General features: G+C 51.7%; 10 protein-coding genes across 10 annotated transcripts; 2 read left to right on the forward strand and 8 right to left on the reverse strand.

The window, feature by feature from the left end:
* Window positions 1–464: 464 nt before the first annotated feature.
* On the reverse strand, window positions 465–3603 carry PG997_011056 (uncharacterized protein; the record flags this gene model as incomplete). The annotated part of the gene is made up of 5 exons (XM_066815371.1): window positions 3444–3603; window positions 3013–3323; window positions 1629–2943; window positions 755–1573; window positions 465–697 (listed from the first exon to the last, which is right to left on the reverse strand). The coding sequence occupies exons 1-5, from the start codon at window positions 3517–3519 to the stop codon at window positions 465–467; spliced, it is 2754 nt and encodes a 917-aa protein (XP_066664661.1). The 5' UTR covers window positions 3520–3603.
* Window positions 3604–3938: 335 nt separating this feature from the next.
* PG997_011057 (tRNA (uracil-O(2)-)-methyltransferase) lies at window positions 3939–5450 on the reverse strand (the record flags this gene model as incomplete). Its single annotated transcript, XM_066815372.1, has 1 exon — window positions 3939–5450. One exon carries the CDS (start codon window positions 5448–5450, stop codon window positions 3939–3941), a length of 1512 nt encoding a protein of 503 aa, XP_066664662.1.
* A 999-nt stretch (window positions 5451–6449) lies between these two features.
* On the forward strand, window positions 6450–7341 carry PG997_011058 (translation initiation factor SUI1; the record flags this gene model as incomplete). Its single annotated transcript, XM_066815373.1, has 4 exons — window positions 6450–6570; window positions 6778–6852; window positions 7039–7131; window positions 7193–7341. Coding segments are annotated over 4 exons (438 nt in total), but the record flags the coding sequence as incomplete, so codon positions are not given.
* A 691-nt stretch (window positions 7342–8032) lies between these two features.
* On the reverse strand, window positions 8033–9086 carry PG997_011059 (uncharacterized protein; the record flags this gene model as incomplete). The annotated part of the gene is made up of 2 exons (XM_066815374.1): window positions 8033–8479; window positions 8562–9086. 2 exons carry the CDS (start codon window positions 9084–9086, stop codon window positions 8033–8035), a joined length of 972 nt encoding a protein of 323 aa, XP_066664664.1.
* A 1029-nt stretch (window positions 9087–10115) lies between these two features.
* Window positions 10116–11099, forward strand: PG997_011060 (uncharacterized protein; the record flags this gene model as incomplete). The annotated part of the gene is made up of 1 exon (XM_066815375.1): window positions 10116–11099. One exon carries the CDS (start codon window positions 10116–10118, stop codon window positions 11097–11099), a length of 984 nt encoding a protein of 327 aa, XP_066664665.1.
* Window positions 11100–13889: 2790 nt separating this feature from the next.
* On the reverse strand, window positions 13890–15972 carry PG997_011061 (uncharacterized protein; the record flags this gene model as incomplete). The annotated part of the gene is made up of 3 exons (XM_066815376.1): window positions 13890–14959; window positions 15016–15360; window positions 15930–15972. 3 exons carry the CDS (start codon window positions 15970–15972, stop codon window positions 13890–13892), a joined length of 1458 nt encoding a protein of 485 aa, XP_066664666.1.
* On the reverse strand, window positions 15922–16687 carry PG997_011062 (uncharacterized protein; the record flags this gene model as incomplete). The annotated part of the gene is made up of 4 exons (XM_066815377.1): window positions 15922–15962; window positions 16086–16165; window positions 16222–16340; window positions 16631–16687. 4 exons carry the CDS (start codon window positions 16685–16687, stop codon window positions 15922–15924), a joined length of 297 nt encoding a protein of 98 aa, XP_066664667.1.
* Window positions 16688–17312: 625 nt separating this feature from the next.
* PG997_011063 (uncharacterized protein) lies at window positions 17313–17588 on the reverse strand (the record flags this gene model as incomplete). The annotated part of the gene is made up of 1 exon (XM_066815378.1): window positions 17313–17588. The coding sequence occupies one exon, from the start codon at window positions 17586–17588 to the stop codon at window positions 17313–17315; it is 276 nt and encodes a 91-aa protein (XP_066664668.1).
* A 263-nt stretch (window positions 17589–17851) lies between these two features.
* PG997_011064 (uncharacterized protein) lies at window positions 17852–18833 on the reverse strand (the record flags this gene model as incomplete). Its single annotated transcript, XM_066815379.1, has 4 exons — window positions 17852–17952; window positions 18014–18251; window positions 18314–18652; window positions 18717–18833. The coding sequence occupies 4 exons, from the start codon at window positions 18831–18833 to the stop codon at window positions 17852–17854; spliced, it is 795 nt and encodes a 264-aa protein (XP_066664669.1).
* Window positions 18834–21028: 2195 nt separating this feature from the next.
* On the reverse strand, window positions 21029–21848 carry PG997_011065 (uncharacterized protein; the record flags this gene model as incomplete). Its single annotated transcript, XM_066815380.1, has 3 exons — window positions 21029–21357; window positions 21419–21453; window positions 21610–21848. 3 exons carry the CDS (start codon window positions 21846–21848, stop codon window positions 21029–21031), a joined length of 603 nt encoding a protein of 200 aa, XP_066664670.1.
* Between the last annotated feature and the right edge of the window lie 3617 nt (window positions 21849–25465).

Consider the following 25465-nt stretch of genomic DNA (forward strand, 5'->3'; position numbering starts at 1 on the left):
TCTATAAACCGGCTTTGGGCCTTTGGCGCTTTTCGCTTGGCGCGTTGCCGATCTGCAAACTGCGGTGCGCGCGTTACAGCGAGCAACCCGTGCCCGTCGCAAGGCTAAACTGCGTTCGGCCTAGATGCTCTGCCATTCTGATTACGTGCATTTGCATCTCTTGTAGTCGACTATGCACACACGTGAACATGCAAGACTTAAGAGTCAGGGGCCAGACTGTACAGCCACAACCTCGGTATCAATATTCTTCAATTCGTCTACTCTTTGCCCTCGTCTATCCCCGACGCTCTGGGTTCTTGCGCGCGGTCGGCTGGTGCTGGTCTTTCCGCCGCAGCCCGACGGCACTTGGTCACCCAACGGCTCGAGAATTCTTGATCTAAAGATGCGTGTCTTGGATGAGAAAACAGCTAGACATCGCTTCATCATATTTTGCTGCATGAAAAACGCCACCCCAAGACAAATCATTAAGCAACCGAATCCACCACCATCTGCGCCACGTTCTCTTCCTCGCTGCGCACCGTGATTTTCGTCGTCACGCCAGACTTGGACGAGTAGGCCATCCTGATGTTGGCCACCACTCGTCCGCCCAGCACCGTCTTGCCCAGAAGCTTGAGCTGGTGTGTTGTCTGGCTGATGGGAACGTCGGTTCCCTCCAGCGCTTGCAGCGACAGCGTCTTGGCCAATAATTCCGTTGCCTCTGTGTAAACTTGTTAGCCTGCCCATGGAAATCGACCCCTATTCCATAACGACGTACCTGCAATACTGTTGACGCTGGAAAGCTGTAGTGTCTCCTCGGCTTCTTCCCCTGAGGCACCCACCTGTTCCCAGATGTGGGCAAAGTTGCCGGCAAAGGCAGGAACGACGTAATCACTACCCGCAAGGTCAAACTCAGAGACCTCGTATTCGTCATCGTAGCCCGTATCCTCGGGCTCATTGGTCGACGGGTCAATCTCCTTGCTGGTGAACTTGAGGATGTTGGAGAACGTGCTGGTAGGCATGGACCCTTCGCCGTTGGCCTTCTTGAATGCCACATACACCTTGCCCGGCTCATCTGTGGGCAGCTTCTCTGCCTGGAGGATGAAAACTTCTTCAAGTTCCTCCTCATCAGCAGGAATCGCGACCACTGACACGTTTTCAAGTACCGTGGCAGGAAGCGTGTTCTTGACCTCATATTGCAGGACAATGTGCTCCTTGAAGATGTGCTTCACGACCGAGACGACATATTCAGTCTCGGCCTCTGTCAGCTCAACGACAGGTGACGACTTCAGTACGCTACCAAACTCCTTCATCTCCGGGATGGCCATAAGCTCCTGGGCGTACTTTTGAGCAGCAGCGACAGCGGAAGCCTGTGCCTCCGCGCCGCTAGGTGCAGCCTTGGAAGGACCAGTCTTAGGCGGCTTGAGGGATGGCGTAGTAGCCGTAAGCTTCTTGGTGCGGTCTTCGGCATCTGCCTCTTCCCGAGTGACGACGGGAATCTTGCTGATGTCGAAAGCCGAGTCGAAAGTAGACTTGTCATCAGATGTCACATACATCACGAGCTGGTGCTCGAAATAGGGCAGCGAAAACATGTTTTCTATGATTCGTTGTTAGTAAACCGTCTCGAATATGGGCCGGGGCTCTTGGCATACCGTTCTTGACGAAGCGCTCGGCCAACTCATCTTCTTCATGCATTAGTCTCAGGTTGAGAGCAGCACGGTCTCGCACTTCGTCATCGACATCGTCCAAGCATCTTGTCAACAGCACATCGACGCTGCTCTTCACCTCTGGATCCTTCTGTCCAACTCCGAACTTGGCCAGGGCAGTGACGGCCGCAGCTCGTACGATAGCGTTCTCCAAAACCACGCGGTTGTAGATATAACGGATGTACTTTGTAGGTTGCGACGTCTTGGGGCCCTCCAAGCCCAGGAGGTGCAGGATTCGCACAGCTAGCTTTGTGAACTCGCAATCCTCGATGAACTCGCAAAGGTGAGCCAGCGCATCCTCCTTGGACTCGGGCACGAACTTGATCAGGTCAAACATGCTCTCAACGACTGCCCTCTTGAACTCGTAGCCACCCTCATCCCGCAGAATACCACTGAGGAAAGCCAACATGCCAGCCTGCTTGCTGGGGAACTTCAAGCAGAGAGTGCGGATAGCTTCCACGATGGTAATCTTGAACTCGTCGGTGATCTCAGACATGAATCCAGTGATCTGCTTCATCAGGCGGTCTACGCTGGCCTCGTTGCCCGTCTTCAATAGTGTAGTAATCGCAAATGTAGCAATGGATCGGTTGCTGTTCGAGATCAGAAGCTCAATATCGGGGTTGCAAACGTGCACAGCTTGAGGCTTGAAAGAGGCGAAGTTGTGGAGGATGCGGAGAGCAGCGAATTTGGTGACGGCACGAGGAGACGAGAGGAACAGCTGCAGAACATGGACGGCTTGGGTCACCTCGGCGTCTGTCACATCTCTCATGTCGCAAATTGCCTTGGCAGCCTCGAAGTTGACCATCTCGCTCTTGTGACGCAGCCAGCCATCCAGCAGCGACATCATGGGCTTTCGGAGCTGGGGGTCGTCCTCGGCGAGCTGCGCAGCCAGTCGTACAAGCATCACGGTTGCGGCGGGACTCTTGACAGCGCCAGGGGTGCCGAACTGCTGCACCATCTTGACCAAGGCCATCTTGTCGTGCGATCGCATCTGGTATAGGAGACCGATGGCATGGTACTGGGTCATAGTAGAATTGTTGACTGGCATCGAGCTGGAAGATGAGGAGAATCCTAGAGAAAAGCCGCTGGAGGACTTGGTCGAGGCAGCAGCCTCTTGCGTCTCGGACTGCCACCGGCGGACGACATCCTTGGCGATAGGAAGAAGGTGGTAGGAGGAAACGAGGGCGGCCGAGGAGACGGACGGGTTCTTGTCCACGATTGCCGTCTTCATGACACGCTCAATGGACTGTACTGTAGTAGACTGGCAGATTGACCAACGTTAGCAGGAGAACTGAACCAATCTCGCAATATCACAACAAGCCCAACCTACATCAATGATGCGACACAAGGCTCGAATAGCATTCGGTCTGTAGATTGCGTCGGTGCTTCCTCCGGTATCCTTCATAATGGTGCTCGTGACCATGATGATGTCTTCTGCCGAGGATGCGAGCTCCTTGATGACAAGGTGAACCATTTGGCGCAAGGCGGCATCTTTGTTCTGGAAGAGCTTCGAGATGCCGAAGAAGAGGGTGGTGGCTTCATTGGTCGGGAACTTCTCGCCGGTGTAGAGGAGGAGTGCGATCTTGGTGAGGAGGATACGACATCTTCGGGGTTGGATGGGCGAGCTGTTGAATAGTCGAGCTGGAAGAACACTTTAGCCATGCGTCCCTGGCCATGTACGTATGCAGTGGAGGGGAGAATGGCTGATGACATGTCGAGGTCGAGGAGCAACGCGGCCGCCCGAGTCAATTGGTTACGCACCTTCTTGGAACACCTGGGTCCGGTCTACCTTGACCAGACCGAGGTCTGCATCTTCGTCTTTCTTGCCGTAGCTCATGTTGGGCGAGGGTACGGCGGACAATGGGAGCGACGAAGGTTGAAGAAGCGGTGGCTTTGGATAGGATTATCTGGTAATTAGGACTCCTTGGAGTTGAAGACAGCCGCGACAGTTGTCCATTCGGATAGGACGCTCCACTATCCCATCCCCTTGCACCCAATCACCAGGCCCGAATTCAGCCCACAATTAGCTTCCATGCCCCCTGTGCCTGTACGTACTCAAAACCAGGCACCTTGTCAGCTTATCAGCTTAATTGAATGATGTTCATCTTCAACATGCCCATGTATCACGATCCATCTTACAAGTCACATCAGCTCACCAATCCATACTCCAATATTCAATCAACGGATGCGAGATTAGATCTATTCGAATCTAGAATTCGCATCTTGCTAGCCAGCCATTGGACCGCCTACAGAACCTCAATGCGATCTCGGTGCGACTTTGACAAGCTTCATGACATTGTCGAGATAACCGGCTGTGCCTCCATACTTTTGCACGACTCCATCAAGCTCTTCACCCGAGAGAGTCGCTTTTCTCTTTCTTCCAATCATAGCAGTGTTTCTAGTGCTGGGTATGCGGAGCATTTCCGTCTCAACTTCCCAGCCACAATCATCTGCAATACCAGAGACCCAAGCGACGAGTGAAGCGTACGCCGAGTTCGACTTGTCGACACCCTTTGGCACAGGAGCCCTGTACTTCGCCCCCGTCAAGTTGTGGCTGCAACAGGGAATCATCATGAAGGGGCAGTCCGAGATCGCTGCAAGAATAGGGGTCCACGGCGTTAGCTCATCCGCATGGTTGGAAATAATGAACGTGCCCTTGGGGAAGAGCCCATCATGCAACAGATGATTGACATCGATGTCGCATGCATCATCTTCAAGGGATTCCGATGCCTCCTTTTTCGTCGTTATGATGGACGGTAAAAGGACATGCTCCCGCAAACACGGCATATTTTCCGAGTCTGATCTTGCTTCGCCCTTGACATTGTAGTTTGCCCAGGATTTCCGTTCCCTAGCATCAAACCCCCATCCCTCGTAGCCCTCTTGCCTCAACAAGTACACGAGAAGCCCGTTGCCGCAGCCAATGTCAACGAAGCCCGGGAAAGCCTTCCCCTGATACATCTGTCTCCAGAGTTCAATCAGGAAGGCGGCAATGCCTAGATCTTCAAACACATGTTTGGTTGGGTCGGTTACCTCTGCCCAGGTGTTGATCAACCTGCGCGCGTACTTCTCCTTCAATTTGGCATAGGTGGTTTGCATGGTGATCTGAGGCACGACGACATCATGATGAACGCGCTTGACGTAGCCTGTGGTCGTGCCTTGGCCATGCTTGTGGAGGGTTGATAAGAGGTGAAAGGCCGTTCTCACCAACTTTGGCGAACGTTCTACATCGTCGAAGAAACAATAGTGAGTAGAGACTCGACCTGTGCTCTCGCCGCGGTTCCACTCATGCAAGAAAGCGACACCCCGAACGGCCGGGTGGTAAAAGGGCATTTCAGATGGCGAGGAGACGTGCGGAATGTAGATGACCATGGACTGCTCGCCGTCGCCTGGCTGATCATCCGGCTGACAGCTACGGTAGAATAGACACGTCTGGTCAAGGGGCTGGTCGCGTAAAGCATTTCGCGGGATCAGTTTTCGGACCAAGCTCTGTTCCAGGTCGAAACCGGCGAAGCTAGCAGGCCGCGGCAGCACTGACACCGTGTCCAAGGCCTCCTCAGCCAGGACGCTTCCGTTCTCGTAAAGCACATCTGCCCGGAAAAGCCAAGATGAGTTGATGTTTGGGTTGCGAATGAGGTTCATCATTACCTTGGTAAAGGCGGTAGAATCGAAAGTGCAGGCGTGCCAGAAAAGGGGGGTCCATGGTGCCCCGGAGACGTCCCGGATGAGTGGCGCGGCATCACACTCAAACTGTGTTGGTTCAAACCCCATCACGGATCTTATAGTTGGCCTTATATTGTGCAATAATATATAATATGACACAACTTTGGGAAGATTTTCAGCTGTGTAAGCTCAGTCTGTCGAAACCCGGGTTTTGGTATAGAATGGTCCAGTCATATACCGATGTGCGTGGTGTGTTTGACTTTGCCATCCCTTTTGCTGTACTTAGATGCGGCTTTGTGCAAAATCGAGAGGACTAGACCCCACCCTGGTCGAGGCTGGTCACACAAGATTGGGTTTGCTATACCTCTCGTTACCTACATAATGTAGTGAGCATGTACGGTGTACCTACCTGCCGATACCGAACAGCAGCAACATGAAATGGTCGGTCTCGATCAGCCTGCGTAACTTGAACAGGAAACATGACTCAATCCTGGAGAGAGTCTTGCTCTCGAATGCCTTCCAGAATCAGACCATAATTATATACGTACAGAATGGTAATTTGCTCAATAGGAATCGAATAAAATGGCACTTGGCTTGAAAGAATACAGCGGTTGCGTTGTTGCTGAACCGAACATTAGAACCAGGCCGACTACCCAACAGCGGAAGGGCCTCTCAGCTCTTGGCCCCACCGACCGCTCCTCTGTCCGCCAGTCAGGAGCCACTCCTCCCGCCTATGTACTGCTAACTGAGGTGGGCGTTCAGGCGTTGGCGGTGGGCGACCAGCAGGGAGGAGGAGCCTGGAGCCCAGCAGCCCAGCTTATCCCCCCGCCATTTATGTTGCTCATGGTTGCTCCTGCTTGCCTGCTCCCCTGTTCGCCTGCTCGCCTGCTCCCCTAAAAGCCTTGTCTGCCAACTGCCATCATCCCCAGTTATTTCATTCATTCATTCATTCAACCCACCCGCCCACCACCAACAACGAAGCAGCTCGGAATAAGGAACCATTCCTCTTCGCGACATCAACTATTTCTTCCACTTTTCTTCCCACTCCCACACTTCACTACCAAACAGCAACTACTACATCACCACCTTACCTCACGAACAACAATCCCATCTGCGAGACCTCATCCGTCGGTCGCACCACTTCGACAACCCCTCAATACAAAAACCCTTTCCCCAGTTTACCCCGGAAAAGTGTTTTATATGTCCATCGAAAACCTCAAGACCTACGGTAAGTCCAAAGTCGCTAGCAAACCATCACCACCATCCGGTGCCACTTTCCACTGCTTCCCGCTTCTTTCTGTGCGACCCTGCGATGCAAGCCCGTGTCCAACGAATCCCTCGCTCCCCTTTGCCAACAACCCGCCTCCTCCCGAGGACGGCCCTCAAATGATTGTGCTATCGCGATCGACCTGACTGACAAACCACCTTCGTACAGACCCCTTCGCCGAAGCCGACGAGGATACCGGAGAATCCAAACAGGCGCAGAATTACATTCATATTCGTATTCAACGTACGTGCTGTCCTTCACCCCGATACCTGTTCAATTATACGTCTCACGTGCAGCAATGAGGCGAGGCCTTCTCGATCTGACAAGCCCCTCATTGACCACATACCCCACTACGACTTGCATCATCCAGCATCCTTCAGCCCTTTCCCCGAACGACCCCAGTAACTAATGTCATCCTTCTTAATCTAGAGCGCAATGGACGTAAGACCCTGACCACGGTTCAGGGCTTGCCCAACAAATTCGACCGCAAGAAGATTCTCAAGGTCATCAAGAAGAAGTTTGGTAGGTTGTCTCTCCGGCTTAACTTATTCTTTTTATGCGCTAACATGGCTCTGCTATGCAGCTTGCAATGGCACCATTGTTAACGACACCGAGATGGGTGAAGTAATTCAGCTTCAGGGTGATCAGCGCAAGGATGTTCAGGAGTTCCTCATCGACAAGAAGGAGGGTCTAGAGCTTGATCCCAAGACCATCAAGGTCCACGGTTTCTAAGCCTCTGTCCAGTGCCCCCGTTGCGGTCCGGAATCGTCATGTCTCGTTGCGATCCTGCCGCGCCTACTTGATGGCTGGGCAACGATGTCTCGCTAGCCTATGCTGGGCGGTAAGCGCCGCTGGCTAGCCATTGCACTACCAGTAGGCACGGTTATGATCATTAACGAGAGGCGTTACTTTCACGGACATGGCACGGATCCGGCATGATACCCCCTGTTGACACGACAGGACTTTACGGAATGGCATCGGGAGTTCTTGAGATTTCTTGCTCGGCCTATTCATCTTGCTCCGCTTCGGCAGTACGCTCGGCACTCTGCAGGAACACACCGGGAGTTGATTGGCAAGTAGCTTGCACGCCTCTCTTTTCTTGATTCTGCAAGCACATTATTTAGGTACGAATGAAAATACAGACATGAATCTCTGAATCTTAGGGCGCCCCCATTCTTTATTGAAGCTGAGCCCTTGCATCTTGACATGAATTGTGTAATCTGCAACATAGAATGCCTCAGTGTCGGGGTATATATATAATCAACAAATGCGACAAACGCCATGCCATTTCCTGTCCATGAAAACCCCTCTATATGTTTCCCGGCACCAACCAACAACGCCTCGAGGCCAAGTACAGCAAATCGTAGATGAAAAGTAGGTGTGGCGTGCGTCTGGAGCAACAGCAAGCAGCACTGAGCTACACTTACAGGCCGTCCCGGTCGCGCACGTCCAAGACCTTGACGACGATCCAACCGCCCAGTTCGGCGGCCTTCTGCAGGACGCCGAAGAGCGGGACGTCGGGGTACTCGAGGCGGTTGATGTGGTGGTGGGAGAGCAGGGCGGCCATGCTAATGAAGCTGGCGATGGAGAAGATGCTGATGGAAGCCGAGGTCTCCTTGCGGATGTTGATCTTGCGCTGCGAAACGTGGTAGCAGGCCGTGAGGGTGGTGGCGATGCCGATCCAGGCGGGGAGCAGCATCGAGGGGTCGTCGCTGCCGCCCAGCAGGTAGACGGTCCAGCTCGAGACGTAGAAGTAGATTCCGGTGAGGGCGAAGAGGCGCACGATGGTCGCTTGCGGGGTGTAGTTGAGGAGCCAGCGGGACATGAGGGAGTCGGTGAAGATGAAGGCTAGGTAGGCTCCGGCGCCGCACTGTAGTGGTATCGAGAGAATCTGTTAGCAAACTTGCCGAGGGGACAGGCTCGAGGAATGGACTGGGAGGCTCGTTACGTACCCATATCATAGACAGCGCGGTCTCGGTCAGTCGTAGCCTCTGCTCGGTCCTGACCTGCCTGCGCACTGAGTCGGATGCCGAATCCAGTATGCCATTGCCGCCACTACTGCCATAGTCCAGTCCCAGAAGCTGGGCAATGTCTCGACTCTGGAGGAAATCGGATATGAGGAATCGAAGGGCGCACCGCAGACCCCACCATAGGGCAGGGGCGATGGACTGGAGTCGGCAGATGAAGAGAAAAGGGTGCCAGACCCGCGGCACGTCCAAGACGACGGCGATGCGGGGCTGCATGAAGCCAGCGCGGACGACAGGCGAGCTGCGCAGGTGGTGGCCATTGTAACTGTTGCTGTTGGGGTTCTCGTCGTGGGAGGAGGTGCGTGCTATCGTGGAGAATCCATCTTGTTGTAGCTGTTCGTATCGAGACGACGACGGGGGACGGTGGTTGTTGCTGTGGTTTTTGGTATGGGCACTGTTGCTACTGCCGTTCGGCTGCGATGTCCAGGACCTCGAGAACAGGGTGGCCATCAATTGGCCGCCCGGGCAAGTAGGGGACTGCCGAACCCTGGGGGAGGATGATATGTCGTCGGGAAGTTTGCCCTGGCGGTGGCAGCAGCAGCAGCCAAATTTTACAAATGCAACCCAATGATGACAGAGCGAGCCGGGGGGATATATTTACAAGATGGTTGTCAGAAAGTCGACACAAGACAAACAAGAGGGGTGAGCACGTTTGGAGAGGTACCTGGACACACGACCGCCAAGAGTGATATGGAATGCGTTCTTCCCGAGAAAAAAAAAAAGACGTCAATGAAATGAAACGAAATCAAATCAAATATACAACGGCAAGAGCAAAGGGGTATTGCATGCAAGTATACCTGCTACTCACATAGTCATATATATAGCTATACGCAGACACGCAGACACCCATGAATGCTACGTTAGGTAGGAAGCATGCAAATGCAAGGTCCCCCAGAGTGAATCAGATTGACATTGCAATTGGGCAGCGCTAATCAGCTGTGAGGTCATTCCGTCTGGTTTTGGCTCCTAAAGGCCAAAGGCCAAAACCCACCGAACCCTGGGACCCGGGCTTGGGGAGGGAATGGCCGACTTAGGTATTGATTTTGGGAGAAATGGGCACCAGCACAGAGCAGTATTCAATTGAACCTTAACGGCAGGGGACCTTCATTGGCCGCCGTCTATTGGCTGCCTTGTGTCTTGGAGTCCCGTCTCCATCTTAAATTTTCCGCTTCGGACTGAACCGAGGACGAGGACGTCTAGAGATGAGCACTTAGACAACCTGAGGCAAATCGTCTCTCTTTCTCGCTCTCGCTCTCTGCTCGTTGACCACAGCGACCCAGGGTTCCAATTGATTGATTGGCTTCCCTTTGAACTTCGCGGGTGGGCCAAACAACGTCTGATACCCTTGAGGCACTCCATGCACTCAGACAGCTAAAGCTCTCTCTTGCGTGCTCGGAGCTTCGAACCACGCTCGACCCTTTCCACGGTTTGCACGAACCCTCGGCGCCAACGAAGCCCCATATAGGCCCTCCTCCTACCATGGCTACCAAGCAGTTTACTCGGCTGCTGCAGCCGTCGCTCCGCGCCTCCATACCAACCTACAGAACCACAACACCCAGTTTGTGCCTCAGATACAGCAGCATCGGCTGCAGCAGCAGCGGGAGCAGGAGTAGTAGGATATGCGCGGCCACGACAACATGTTCGCCAACACGCGGCTTCAGGACCATGTCCTCGCCCCTCCGAGCGAAGGCGGCCCCGAAATATAACCGCTACAAGAAGAGCGAGGACTCGTCGTCGAGGTCGCTGGAGCTCGGCTTGGAGAACGTCACCTTCCTCCTGCCCCAGACCCTCGTGGCGCCGCCCCTCTCGCGGTACCCCCGGTCGCCCGCCAAGTTCCTGCAGATGGCCTGGATCGCCAACTTCTCGCGCGTCTGGAACTACGCGTCGCTGCTGCTCTTCAAGATCGCCTCCATGCCCGACTATAAAACGCGGCCCCGCTTCAAGGTCCGCCGCGGGGTCATCCTGCCCACGGCCAAGGCGCTGCACCTCGAGATGAACGAGGCGCTGGCCCGCGGTGACAAGGAGACGCTCCGCCGCATCTGCACCAACGAGTTCTACCAGAAGCTGGCCGGCATCATCGATGCGCGGCCCCGTGGCCACCGCGCCGAGTGGGAGCTTGTCAAGTACCGCAGCACCTTCACGTACCCGTGCATTACCGAAGACAAGATCGGCCTCATGCCCCCCCCCGGCGGCATCCAGAAGGCCTACCGTCAGGCCATCGTCTCCATCGCCAGCGTCCAGCGCATGGTCCGCCACGCTCCCAACGAGGCCAGGCCCGTCGTCACCGAGAAGCCCATGCTCGAGCACCTTGTTCTCTCCTCCCAAGTCGACCACACTGACACATATAGCCAGACCCCCTGGAAGGTCTGGGGTACGTTGCAGGAGTCGACGCTTGAGAGCTATCTCGAAGCCAAGGAGGTGGAAGAATGGATGGCTAAGAACCCTCAACGTCCGGGTCAGTGATCTGTGGACGAGTGGTTTGGATTTGGCTAGAAGAACGAGATACATCTTGCCTGGACGAACCGTCCAGGTGAATAACGAAATCGAGGTTGAAGAGCTGTCAATAGATGAAAAGGGGCTGTATCATATATAGATGTCGACTGCTGTACAAATCTTGTAACTGTAGGTCTGGGTGGTGGTGTGCTTGCCGAAACTGCAGGACAGCTACCCACTCAACCCAAACCATGACACATAATAGTAAAACGAGAAACATTTACAAAATAAATACTACTCCTGGGTTTCCTGAGGCATAATTCAGATGGTCCTTGAAGTGAACTGCATAGCAACGACCAGCTATTCTTGGGGTCATTGATAAGGTTTCCCCCGAGTTACATGAATCACTTGGGCTGTCCTGGGGTTGTTGGTATTGTGCTGATCTGGATCTCAGTAGTGGTCCAATCGACGGCGACGCTTGGGTTCAAGTCTTGGGTCTGAGGCTTTGGGGAAAAGTCGACTGTTGAGCTGATGCCCCTTTTTCGCTGGGTGGCCCCCCTGACTTCCTCGTCGAAGAAAATACCAACGTCGATCCCGCGAGAGAGTTGGCCAAGGGGGCGTTGCTGCTACTGTTGACGCTGATCTCTCCGTCGGCGCTGTCTTTTAGGACTTTGATGCTCCCATGACATCGCCAATCTTATCAAAGGGGGCGTCGAGCGGCCGCTCCATAAACGAACATTTTTGCCAAGGTCCAGTCCTTATCTAGAAGCTGTGTATATCTCGTGACCTTCTTGCCAAAAGCCACAGCGATGAATTCCTAGGGAGTCTAGGGTTCTATTTCCGTGGGTAACGGCTACATCGTTCAGTGAAAAACCCCGGTACATGCCGTTCTTGAGGTGTATGGTGTAGTGTTACGGAAAAGTCCCAACTGTATCTCCTTACTGATAACACCGGAAGAGTTGGACTGTTCTTCCTTTCGAGTATCCCAAGGATTCGTCCGGGCTCGTACCACCCCCGTAGGCCTCCTGACCATGGCTACATAGCCGACCTCAAAGGCGTGATGGAGTCATGAAGTAGTGCTGTATTGAGTCCTGTAGTTCCAAACAACATTCAGCTTGAAGATTGGTCATGGAAGTGGCAACACGCCCAAGAAGTAAGTACATAACGCCTACATCCCGGTCCAGACGCTCAAGTACCAATATCCGATACAGACAGACAGAGAAGAAGGGCAACTGGGATGTCAGCATCGGCACTCCTGAACCCTGTCCTACGTAGCCAGTACCTACCAGCACCTCTTAATTAGAAGATTAATAGATCCCGGTATTCATTACGAGGTGTTATGAACTGACTGGAGTTCGTGTTTGCTGGAATCACAGCCCCTGGACGTATTAGAACATGGTATTTGTATCTGCCACCTTAGCATATCGATCAACTCGGCCAGATATCACACTTCGGCTCAACCATAACCAGCTAAGAATGCCATGCGAACCAATAGTGGTATTGACCCATCCATAATCATGAAATTGTGACTGGGTCACCTTTCCAGTATTTAGAAAATACCAGCTTCGTCGCCCCCTTTAGGCAGACGATGCATTCTCCCTCCTACAGGTCCCCCATCGGGTTTCTCGAAAAACAGCAATGCATCCCCAATCAAACAGACCCATCCGGTCTTCTGTTGCTGCTACTCTGCTGTCGAGATATTTCCAATGCCTCTCTCACCCGTATCTGCTTCTTTCATCGCCGCGACTCTATACATGCTGGCAGAGACTACCAGCGCTGCTCCTCACAGGGAACAGGTAGCCACCAAACCGAACCGCGAGGTCTTCTGGTTTTCTTTCACTAAACTTTCCCGCATCACGAGAGCCCGCGTTCAAAATACCTATACGACCAACCCGAAAGAACAATGTCCGTTTCCGCAACATCGATTTCCGACGCGGGATTTACACCTTATATCCATTTCCGAAACCGAAAAAGGAACCATCCTTCTTGATCCCGTTTCGATCCCCGTACGCCTACGGTACTTTCCTCTCACCATACCGGAATTCACCCATTTCTGCGGCCGAGCGGCCTCCCAATACTTCCGACTGGAGGAACGAGAAGAGTGGATGTAGTTTGTAGTTCGCAATGGAACGTATGACGACGCTGCCCCCTGGCTGGGACAGCCTCAGGATCTTTAGATGATGCATAGCAACCGTCTACGCTTCGGCTCTGGCCGTAACCGGACCTAATGCTGGAAGTAACTGTAGATGATGAGAAGTAATGTGTCTCATTGCTCTGCTATCCCCCATTCCAACTGTCGCTCGTAGGGCGGTTTCCGTACAAAATCATTGGCCCCAATGTTTCCAAAATGCAACTTCAAGTCCATCCAGATGGATATTAACTTGATTCTTCAGTCACTACATGTTCGTGCCAGCTTCTTTGAAAGGGGAGCCCTGGCCAAAAGACCCGAGTAGTACGGTCATAAAAGGCCAAACGTACGAAGTGAATAGGATTGTTGATTATCTTGCCCCTGAGTACTGATCTCAATACTCATCTGATCCTCATATGTGTGTAAGTCCGGATTAGAGACTTCGACTGCCACCAATGCTGCCACACCTTCTATTCTCTCTATACGTCTACACTTCTCGCATCCTCGTGTCCTTGGTATATTGACATCGAGCAACCTGACTTCTGCCCGCCTAACTCTCCCAGTGATATATACAGCCCGCTCTACATCACCCCGTCTACGCGCAAACTCGTCCAGTCCACTTCTTCCTAATTCCCGGACTTTCTAGAGTCTCGCTCCCTCACCATGTATTCTTTGAACAATACCCGCAGAACTTAGAAGAACTTGCCGGTAGACTTCGAGACGCCCACCTCCTCGCGCTGAACGTTGACCGAGTTCGTGTCGTCATCGGGGTCGCTTCGGGATCCGGAAGCAATGAGAGGCCTGTCCAGCGCATCGAATCGGTGACCATTCTTCTTTGCCATCAAGTACTGGAACGACAACCTCGCACCCAGGGCAATGAAGCCCCAGATGAGGCCGCCAAAGGGAGCAGCCACGAAAGCGCCGAACGCGCCCCAGTCGGAGGTATACAGGCCTTGCTCGAGCAGGATCAGCTCAGCGCCCTTTTGAGCGTCACCGTAGTAGATGGCGCCGAAGATGAAGACGGTGAGGATGCCGCCGAGGCCGCCCACCAGGACCTCGAAGCCGCGCCACCAGTAGAAGCGGTCCATCAGGCCCAGGACCAGGACGGGGATGGTCGCGGCCGAGAGCAGGTCCGAAATGAGGTAGATCTGGAGGATGCTGGGCGCCTTGATGGCGATGACGACGACGGGCGCGAAGACAGCCACGACGGCGCCGCGGATCCACCAGATGTTGAGCCGGTTCCGGAACAGGTCGTTGGAGGCCGTGGACACCATGGCCGACTGTAAGCTATCGAACGCGGCGGTGCTCATCGTGACGGCCAGGACGAGGATGATGCCGACGACCCAGTTGGGCAGCTGCTCGAGCAGCAGGAAGAAGGCGACGGAGCCGTCTTGCGCCGGTTCACCGGGCCAGGCACCAGACCATGCGGCGATCAGACCGGTGCAGCCGACGAGCGTCAGCACGATCAAGATCACGACCATTGCGATGCTGATGCCGATCCAGAGGTCCTTATCGGTCTTGGAGGCGAAGGTGCGGAGCCAGAAATTGGAGAGAAAGAAGTCGTTGGTCAGGACAGCGACGGGGAACATGTAGAGAAGCTGCCAGCCCAAGAGGTTCGGCTCAAGGAGGCCCGAGGACTCGATCAGCTCGGGCTTGATCTCCGTCTTGACTCCGATGGTGATCGTAGCGATGATAATCAAAAGCATGATCATGACGCCTTGTACGTTATCGGTAAGGAAGGAAATCCGGAAACCTCCGATCGCTGGTTGTCCAAGTGGTTAGCACGGGGCCCTCCCATACATTGGTGGCCAGACTTACATGTATAGATCGTCGTTACGACGCATTCCACGATGATCACCGGCAACTCGTTGACGCCAGTCAGCGCAGTGACTACTTGCCCTATCGCCGACAGTTCCGCCACCATGTAGAGGAACAACGTGACGAGCGTCAGGAAGCTCAAATAGAGCATGGTGATGATGCCGTATCGCTGCCTGGTCCACTCCGTAAGAACGAACCCTTCCGGGCATTTCTTCCGGATAACAGGACCAAGAGCAGCAAAGACCAACAACGGCAGAGCCGAGGAGAGGGCATAAACAATGACACCCTGAAGGCCAGCCAGCGTAGCTAGTTGCGGGTATGAGAAGAGAATTCCAGAGCCCATGGCTGAAGATTCACACGAAAGCGTGCAACGGTTAGCAAAATCGGAACAGGGGAGAAGAACAGGAGGGGGGTGTCATTAGAGCGGCAGCACTTTTCCCACGCAAGCATTAACTTGATCGAGTAATTACGGTACAATCTCAGCTTCATCTTCACAACTCCCTTTCTAGATCTCCTTCCGCTCGCGGCGATGGACGCCACCGGGAAGGTTGGATCAAGTCAGGGGTTGTTTCGAATCGGCGCCCGTAGTGAGCCGCGGTTTCCTGCCTCTCTCTCAACCCTCAACGAGATAGATTGAGTATCCAACGAAGAGAGAGAGAGGGAGAGGCAGAAACCATCTTCATCTTGGGTACGAACCTATTGGTCAGTTTCGCGCATTGGCGTCGTTGTCACTCTTAGACCTCGTACTGATCTTGCTCATTCGGGTGGTGCCCAGAATCGCCGCATCGTCGTCGCATGCAGGCATCCGGGGGTGGTCGATACTCTTTCATCAAGCTGTGCTACCGCTCGGGGGATCTCGGCAAGGAGATGTCTCGCTTGGGGGTTAGGCCAGCATAGCTTTCGCCTCTACTCACCAGCGGCGATGAAGTTGAGGGCCAAAGGAAAGGCTGTAGACATGGTTAGCGCACGGGTTCTTTTCACGGGGGATAGCTCTCGATGAAGATCTTTTCTGTGCTGTGAGACTCATTGCAGGCTCTCAACTCTGCGATCTTCTTCGTTGTTTTTCTGACCCGTCTGAGTTCTGTTGCCAGCGAGGAAATCTGCCTTGGGCTGATTCCACATCTTCACGGCCAGCCCTGTTCCCAATACCCTAGAGAGATGGTCAGCGCGATGTTCCTCTACATGAGAGAGCAGTCCGGTCCATACAGGAAGGCGCCATAGGTAACGTAAATGACGGCATTGGATGCCTCAAACGACGGTTGGCCCATTCTCAGCACAACGATTTGCGCCCTGTACGCAACGAGTGAATATGAATCTGAGTGTTGCTATTCGCAGATATAAGTGTTCCCAACCACGGTTGAAGCTCCTGATTCGACGGACGCAGGAGGACGATGGGTGACTCTGGGGTTAATAAGGAGAGAAAATATTCTTTAGCTCTGTGGCAAGTCGTTGGCGCCTCGGCGGTATAGCGGGGAATCGGCCGGGACACCATCCATTTTGTCCCTAGTGTGGAGAACTATGCAACCCAAAACAGGCCATCCTCGACAGATCGTCAGTCAGGAACCATCTAGACTTTCAACATGACTTCACTTTCAGCTCCGAGAGCTGAACTTACTTCCTGATAAGAATTGAGATCGCTCCAATATTGCTGGTCGCGGAGGATTTCGGACATGTTGCGTTATTTTCTAGGCTTGATTCGATGCCAAGCCAGACCAGCAGAACTGAGACTTGCAACGAAGCAGGCAGCTGTAGTATGAACTACACCCCGAAAGAAGCATCGTCATGCCATGCCTAACCTAAGGCGCTCGAATCCCTGGTATATACGAGCCAGTTAGTAGATTTCTTCGTCAAGGCAGAGAGTCATGGCATAGAGGGGAGATCTTACCTGTCCTGGATATCCGCGACTCGAAATCTGCTCTGATCAATCACGGTTCGGGTCGTTCCTTGACATCAAAAGCAACACACGCGGGGGAAGACAACTTGAGTTTCATCTCAATGTATGGCAAGTCTCATTGTGGCGCATGCTACTCATGCTGTATGCAGGATGAAAATCTCCTGCCAGAATAATCTTATCTATCGTACATCTTGTTTGGTCGTGGACTGAAACCCTTACCAGAAATTCTGGTATTCTGAAATTATATGACCAAAGTGTCAATATATCTCCGGGGCATTTCCAGCACCATATATCCTTCTGCATGACACAAGATTCGACCCTACGGCTTCAACTGCCGGAGCAAAAGTCAAAGCCAGGCGACGTAATCAAGTCTTCAGCAAATGTGAAGGAATCCAGAAAAAGCCTAGGAGTCTTGGGGGTGGGACTCCTCAGGAGCACGATCGTTGTCGCTTACAGCCTCGGTAGCACGCGTAGCAGTTACAGGGGCGCCATAGGCATGCTGGAATGCGGTCCAGTAAGCCTGCGAAGCCACGCGCGGGTCACTCATGTAAGGAGCAGCCCAAGACATGGCCGGAGGAAGATAGTGCGGATGAGGAGGGAAAACTCCCTCCATGCCAGTCGCGAATGGGGTGGTGGTATAATTCGGACTGCCAAAGGGGAACCACGTCGGCATCGCCATGTGGGCAGGGGGGCAGAAGACGAGCTGGTGTTAAGGTCGTTGCCAATATGCTCAACACGACGGGGCGTGTACATACCACGTTCATCCAGGTCATGGCGAACAGGGCTCGCAGCACGAATCGTGGGTCGAGGAGGCATCTCCAAAGTTCGGATGCGACGATCATCACCGCCAGGACGGCGGGTTTCCTTTTGTTCCACACGGATTCGGCAACCAAAGATTCGTCGACCAGCCTAAAAAATAGTTAGTCAACCATCATACTCGTGTTATCCTACTTTGGGTATGTGACTCACCAGATCCTGTGCGGCCATTTCTGCCACCTCGGCTCGTGCATACTCAACGAAAGCGAATACGTTCATGCCATAGCCTGTAACGAGGGAATTATTAGCATGCGTTTCCATATGGAGATAGCGCAAAGCATTACTTACCAGAACGACCCTCCTTCCGAATCACTTGCACGCTGACAACGTTTCCAATCTCGCCAGCCAGAAGACGTACTTCGCGCTCAAGTCCATCAATGTCGGGCAGGTTACCAACAAAGATAGAACGCTGGTCGACTTCATAGCGTCTACGGTAAGTCTGCTCGGAATCTGTAATCGGCTCCGCATGACGAGATCGTTGAGGATCATGAGCAACGACGCGGTAGATCGCGTGGCGTCGGAAAGTCTACAAATAAACAGTTAGTCGAAGTCACGAGGGCTTGTTCGAAGGAGGAGCAAAATACTTACTGCCTGAATGTCACGATCGGGGTCATAGTTCTTGAACTCGACCAATATTCCCTGGTGAATGCCGTGAGAATCGGCATCGTCGCGGCTGACTTCTTCGAGTCTGCCAATAGCACCATGTTTCTCCAAAACCTCACGAGCCTCCTCAAGACCAACTATGCCACCGACGTAGTTGCGCAAGATGAACGTCCCTGGAGGCAGATTAGTAAATAAAGCTAATGAAGATGTGAAAGGGGAACAGGTCAACTGACGATTGGCTCGGACTCTTTCGACACGACAAGGACGACCCTGAAACATGGTTCCAGCACCGTGGGCCATGGCAGCAGCAGCATCGCGGTCATTCTATGATAAAACGATATATTAGCTAGTTGACCAGAGTATAATAGAAGTCCTGGGGATAACCTACAGTATACTGACAGAATGCGTACGGCATGTTCTTCTTGTCGCGGCGAATCTTGACGAATACAGCACCCCACTCGCCAAACTTGTCGTTAAGGTCTCTTTCGAGCTTAATATTCTCCATCGACTCGGGAAGACTGAATAAATCGTCAATAAAATGTTGCTAAAGGGTGTTGAGAAAACAGGAGGACTTACTTGGCGACGAAGACACAAGACGAAGCAGGGTAGAAGACTTGGGCGTCAACTGTGTTGTCATTGTCGTAGCGGGAGCGTCGAGCTTCGCGTTGCTCGCGTCTCTCACGCTGCTGGACTTCATAAGGGCTATACATAGAAGGTCCCGTATAGCCAGTAAAAGGATCGTCATCGTAAGTCATGCCGAGAGGCAGGTCGGGGACAGCAGCAGACGAGGTTCCCAAGCCAATAAGAGCATCGGCATAGCTTGGTCGAAGGTTCTGACCAAGATTCATGCTTGCCAGGCGGTCTTCGAGTGATGCGCCACCTGGAATTATCTAGTCAGTGCCATGTACCATCAACAACAACATGTGAATATAGAGAGAAAGAAGGGAAATAGCAACCAGCCAGAGGCAACAAGACTCGGTTGGGACTGTGTCTCAGGCGGACAGGCATGCCTGATGGATGACTTCTGGGGGAAACGTTGTGACCTCAACGACCAACTTGTTGGAGGAAGGCAGATCACAGTAAAACAAGTGAAATCGCAGAATATTTACCATCAGAGCCGGAGACAGAGGACTCGGTACCAGAGGAAGTGGCCTCTCTAGCACTTCGCAGTGCGTACCAAGCGCTTGGGGGCTTCTTCCGACGACATCTGCTGATGAGGATCGTCCGAAGGGGTTAGATGAATCCATGATGGGCAAAAGTTCCCAGTGCCTGGAAGATCTCTAGTCAGTATTGGTACTTACATACATGGTGTAGGGATCTAGAAAGGTAAGGGATGCAAAATACTTACTGGTCTGTCTTGCGGGTTCCTTTGGATTCAACGATTCGGGGATGGTGACTCTGTCGAGAAGCTTTTAGCAAATGAATGAATGATTGGAAAATGTAACAAGAAAACAAAAAGGAAAGAGAATACGTTGGCTGGGAAGCCAGTATCCCGTGAGTTGATGTTGAGGAATTGGGAGAGAAAAAGGAAGAGCATATGAAGACCAGGAGCCCATGATGCACACTACCAAGGCAATGTAGAGCACAGAACAGAAAATTCAAAAAGAGAAGGAGGGAAAGTACTTACAAGTCGAAAAGCGAAAACTCAGCAAGGGAAGAGTTTTCTGAGCTGCCGAATAGTCAGTGGACTGAAGAAGAGCCAACTGGGGAGAGTTGTGCTGATGTTGCAAGAGATTTCCAATGGAAGCCAGCGAGGACCGCGTGATGAATCTCATCAATCGGTATTGCCAGCTGCCACAAGAAAATAATTTACAACTTGGAGTGGTGAAGGGGCAGGTGTAACGTATTTGGGTATTGAGAGAGAGAAGGGGGGATGTTGTGGGAGCCAAACTGGCATGTAATACCACCCTTCGTGGGCGGCTGCTGCTCGTGACGGACAATATTGCGCCCGCGAATGGAAGTATGAGTGCAAGACGGTGTAGTGGGGGAAAAACTGTGGCTGGGCAAGGGGAGAAGGGATATGGGAACCAGACTGGGACGTAATACCAACTTCGTGAGTTGGAACAACTCACAAAGGAATACCTTACGACACAGGTGGAAGTGTGAGAATGTGACGATGTATGGGACAGGACGGATTCATCTGTAGAGGAGGAAAAGATTGTGGAGGCGAGAATGTGGTGTAATATTACCTTCGTGGGCTAGTCCAACTTGTGATGGAAGATGGTGCAATACAGATGGAAGTGAGAGACGGTGATGTATGGGACAACAAGAAAGGCTTGTAGAAAAATGGAAAGGGAAAGGGAAGCGCCAGAGAAGACGAAACACGCGTCAAACGACGATGTAGGAGAAAAGGCGGCCGAGTGGTGGATACGAAATACATTGATGTAGATACGAGGAAGAAGAAGGGAATATTACTTACCTTGACCTGAAGGATGTTGTTGGTGAGAGAAGATCCACTAAGACTGGGAATTCAATACGATTAGTGTTTGATCTAGAAGGACGAAGGAAGGGACACAAATAAAAAACAAATGGAACCAACCTTTGGTATTAGCGCGTTGTGGGCCAGTGTTGGGGGATGGGGAAGTGGATGTGAATCTACGTACGTGAAGGGGATTGTGGAGTGAGGTGGAAGTAAGTACGTTGGGGAAGGAATGGGCTAGGGAGTCCAGTGGGAAGAGCCCTATATAGGAGGAAGAGGGCCTAGTTACACGCTGTGGGAGAGCTGGGCCACCAAGGGTTAAGGGGTTGTGATAGCGTCTGATCGATAAGGATAGGGGACTCGTCCATAAGGACAGTGGATGGCACGATCTCGTACAGCGCATGACTGCCAGTAAACCACATGACCCACCTCTCATCAAGCCAAACAGTGGTCCACTGAATAACCTGGCGGAGCAGAGGGTCATCTTGATCCCAGCTTACCATCTGGGGTGGCATGGCGTGGAGGACGGACAGGCTTGCCAGGTAATACCCATGCATATATAGAGATAGAGGCGGTGATGTGGAATAGGAAACGATAGGAACAACCTTACCTTATAGAAATGGTGATGTGTGTTGGGATACGAAGAGGAAGAAAGGAAATCGTAGACTTACCAACGAGGTTCCTCTGGTTGTTGTTGTTGTTGTAACTTCAACAAATTCGAGAAAAATTAAAAGGGCGAAGAAAATGTTTTATTTGTTCCAGGGCTGAGCTAGGGCATTGACCCATGGGCCCACGATCTAAGAATGTTACTATATACCTTCGGCGACGATGACTTCGTCTACACTAACGCAGGAGCTATGACCGAGAGGCGAGGGGCGCGAGGGGCGCGAGGGGTCCAGCTCCGGGAGCGCCAGCTAGGTCGGGGCCGATAGGGGCTTCTTTAGGGGGCGAGCACCCCGGAGCGCCGGTGAGGCCCGGGGCCCGGGGTTCTCTCGGGCCTAGAACTTCTCCGGATGCGTGCCCGGGGTCCGGCCGGACCTTGTGAATACTTACATACGCACATGTAAGGGCATCCCATGTGGTTCCCCTGAAAAGTGACATATTGCAGTATAGGTATATATGAATTACTCGATCGACTACTTGCACATTTAACTGACCTTCAGGAGAATTACGCCTTCACCAGGTAAGTTCTGCATTGGGGAATTTACTTTGGCAGTATCAGATAGAGTTTGCTATATAAGAAGCACTGCATTATCTTGTGCAGGGCACGATATTTAACAAGGATATTAAATAATACATGCACAAGACAGGCATGCTGTTTGATTCGGCAACGACAGCCAGCATGAGCACGGCGGTTATAATAGACATGATAAACAACGAAAGGGGTCTTGATGGTGAAAGTCGACACAGTACTGCAACCAAGATTTGTCACATGAGTATTATTATACCTTGTCTGCAAGTGTACACGGGTGGTTGGCTTATTCAGTGTATCTTGAGTACACACAGACAGTATTTGTTTAATCGGTATGGGCTGTATAGCCAACTGTCATGAAAGACGTGCACATGCATTATGTCAGGGCCGCTTAGAGCTGGCCGCTAGCTTCTAATTTTCCGTCATAACTGAAGCCAGGGCCGTAGTGACAGGATGGACCGGAGGCGTGGTAATATGGGACAGGGAGATTATACAGGCCATGTGCTGATTATAATATTATTCAGAATGACATCGGAGCCAGGGCGAGTTGTGAGAGGCCAATGTTCTTTGAGGTCTCTTAGTCGTTGAATCTGAGGCCTTGGCCAAAGGGAAGTGCCATTTTGTATCAGTCTCTGGAACAGTCATGGACTTGAGAATCGTTGATAACAAAGCCTGCAGAATCTGATGGCTCAATACCCGAGTGAGTTGCTTCAAAATATGGGACGGACTAACTTCAAGCCATGAGATGGAATGGCTTCTTCGGCTACAGTATTATATATTGGCTTGGCCGTGTTGGTAGACGTGGAGTGTTAATGGCTGGAAGTCAATAGACAGTCCCCCTTGGTGGCGAATGAGTATGTTCTATGCCCTTTTGATCAGCTGTTGGTTGCAGCAGAAGAGGTTAAAATGGAAGTTTGGAAGCTGGAGACCAATGTGTCAAAGACACCTTTAATGCCAAAGTTAGTGATAGTATTTATTACTAAGCCAGTGGCCACTTATCAGACTATGCTGTGGTACTCCCATTCTTGTTGTGATGATGACGCCCTTCATACGGGTGCACTGGGGTTGTTTTGTTTACCCTGGCGTCATGGAATCTGTTAATCCTGTTGGACCGAGCTGGAATGACAAAATTCTATCACTACTACTGGCTGTGGAGTTATGGAGTCAAAACCCCCTTTCCATGTGAAGAATCAAGAATACCTCTAGGGTACATAGGTGGGCATGTGACTTGGAAAAGCAAAGGAGTACTTCATTGAAATGGTGTTTGTGATGAGCAGGATCTTGATGGGAAATACTACTGGTTTTGAAGTTTTAGTTATCTGTAGATATCTCCTCGGTGTGGATGCCGGTATATAACTAGGAATCCATTGTCATTGTTTAGCTCTCTTGGGATCTATTTGCCCCAAGCTACATTCCCTATTCTATCATGAGTTTCAACTCGTAAATCAATACATAATCACGAGGCCCATGTAGTTTACATGACATTGGGTCTTGATTCAAAGGGAGTCAAAGACAAAAACCGTCTTCTCTATGGGAAGTGGCCGAGTTGTTCATGTATTAGTTGAGTGTGGCTGTCTACACACCAGGTACAGTGCTGGGCTGTGATGGAATCAAGAAAAAAACTTCTTACTCGTGAGAAACAGACCAGTGTTCTTTTGTACAACGCTTCTGGAGGCACCAACTCAAGGAAGAGCTATGTTTCATCACGGCTAGAACAAACCACCAAACGCGTTTTGTACTATTGGCATTGCTATTATTGGATGGGAGAAGTGGCTTGCTTTGAAGGATAAATACTATCAATGAATGTAAAGTAATTAGGGACTGCAACAAAAAGAACCAGAAGCTCTGGTACAGTAACTTGATGAATCATGTAGAATGGCATGGGTTCATCATGGGTTTTCAGATACCCTGGCAATAATTGCCTGCTTACACACTGAATATCGTCTTCATTTTCTAGACCGAAGTATTCCAGGGTCATGGTTATTGAATATGTCTCTTCCTGTCCTAGAGAAAGCCAGGAAGATGACCTTGTCTTTGTCCTAGGGAAAGTATTGTGAGGTGTGGATTCAGAATCCACCTCCCTCCCACAGACGGTAGTCATGTAGATGTTCCTGCTAATTCGATTTCCACGTGCAGATGTTCACCCATAAAGGAGCACGTCATTCTTGTTAATAACCGCGTAAGGGTTGCTAACTTCCTCTAGGAGACTGGTGCAGCACTCAAAAGCCGCAATGTGCTAGAAAAGCTTTGCAATTCATCGTGTTATCAGTGCGAGCATAGGTGTGCGTGGTGAAGCCGCGATTAGAATTCGGTGTTTGCAAGTGGCTCGTGGTGGTTTAGTCCGATTTAGATCGACAGAGTTGAAGGAGAGCTGTAGACGCAATTATCAGCCATGTTAAACAGTTATTATGGGATGGATGGTATTTATCTGGGGATATACTTGCGGTACTCCTGACGGGCACTTTGGTGAGCAGTCTGGTTTCTTTCAAGCAAGACAAAAGCGAAGTCGAAGGGCAATAGAACTTGTTGCCCTAAGTGCACCGCATGAGGCGATGTCTAGGTCCAGAAAGCCACCCTTTGTACCTTGTCATGAAGCTGAGCCCGGCTAGCGTGTGCCCATATGCAAGGCTTGTATATCCTTCTTTGCTTATGTCCATATCCGCGTTCCCGAGTCACAATTACCATAATAAAGTTCTAGGTATGGAGGAGACGACCGTCCAGGTGTGCTTCTTGGCTCGGCATCTTGTTTGGCAACAAAGTTCGTCCAGTCATCTTGGTCGTAGAACTGGTGGACTTGAGAAGTAAAGCATTTGCACGCATCGTTTCGGAATATTGCTGTATTGGCGAAAATCGTATTGGATCTGATATCGGACCTGGTTATCCTCAAAGTTAGTTGAAATCACCCTGCGGACGGAAGAAACAGGAAAACCACGTAGCTTCGAGTGGTGCGTATATGTTGTTTACCATACACTCCAAAATCATGGCTGCTGAAGACGAACCCTCAAACATGAGCCGAGTTGTGGCATCCTGCATCTGGGGAAAGGGGATTTTAAAACCCAGTTCCGCGATCTTGATGTTGCAAATGCAGGCGGATATTGACCGGGGCAACACGCCGAATTGTGTTTGATGTTCGAAGGCAGAGTTCCGTTGGACAAGATTTGCATCAACTCGGGGCCAAAATGGCTAAGGGGACTTGGGAGAGAATCTAGGAATGAATGTAGACAGTGGGTAACGAACAATTCGAGTACCCAAGATCTGAAATAAACAGAACTGGAGAGACGGTGGCATAATAGGTGTTGCACCAGGTAGATCGAGGTCAACCAGGCAAGGAATATATGTTAGTCTCATCTGCTTTTTCATTTCGCCTGATGGGAAAACACAAGACGGCTGGAAGCCTCGTTCTAGGGCTTCCAGTCTGACACCAGGTAGATTAGGTGCCCCCAGTGCGTCGCAACACGATTGTCTGCGATGAGATCTTGTGCACTGGGGTGCTCTGCAAAGCTCCCAATCCTCCCTTGAAAGAGAG

Source organism: Apiospora hydei (genome assembly GCF_038363865.1).
Source record: "Apiospora hydei strain CBS 114990 chromosome Unknown utg000008l_segment0_segment0, whole genome shotgun sequence".
NCBI lineage: Eukaryota > Fungi > Ascomycota > Sordariomycetes > Amphisphaeriales > Apiosporaceae > Apiospora > Apiospora hydei.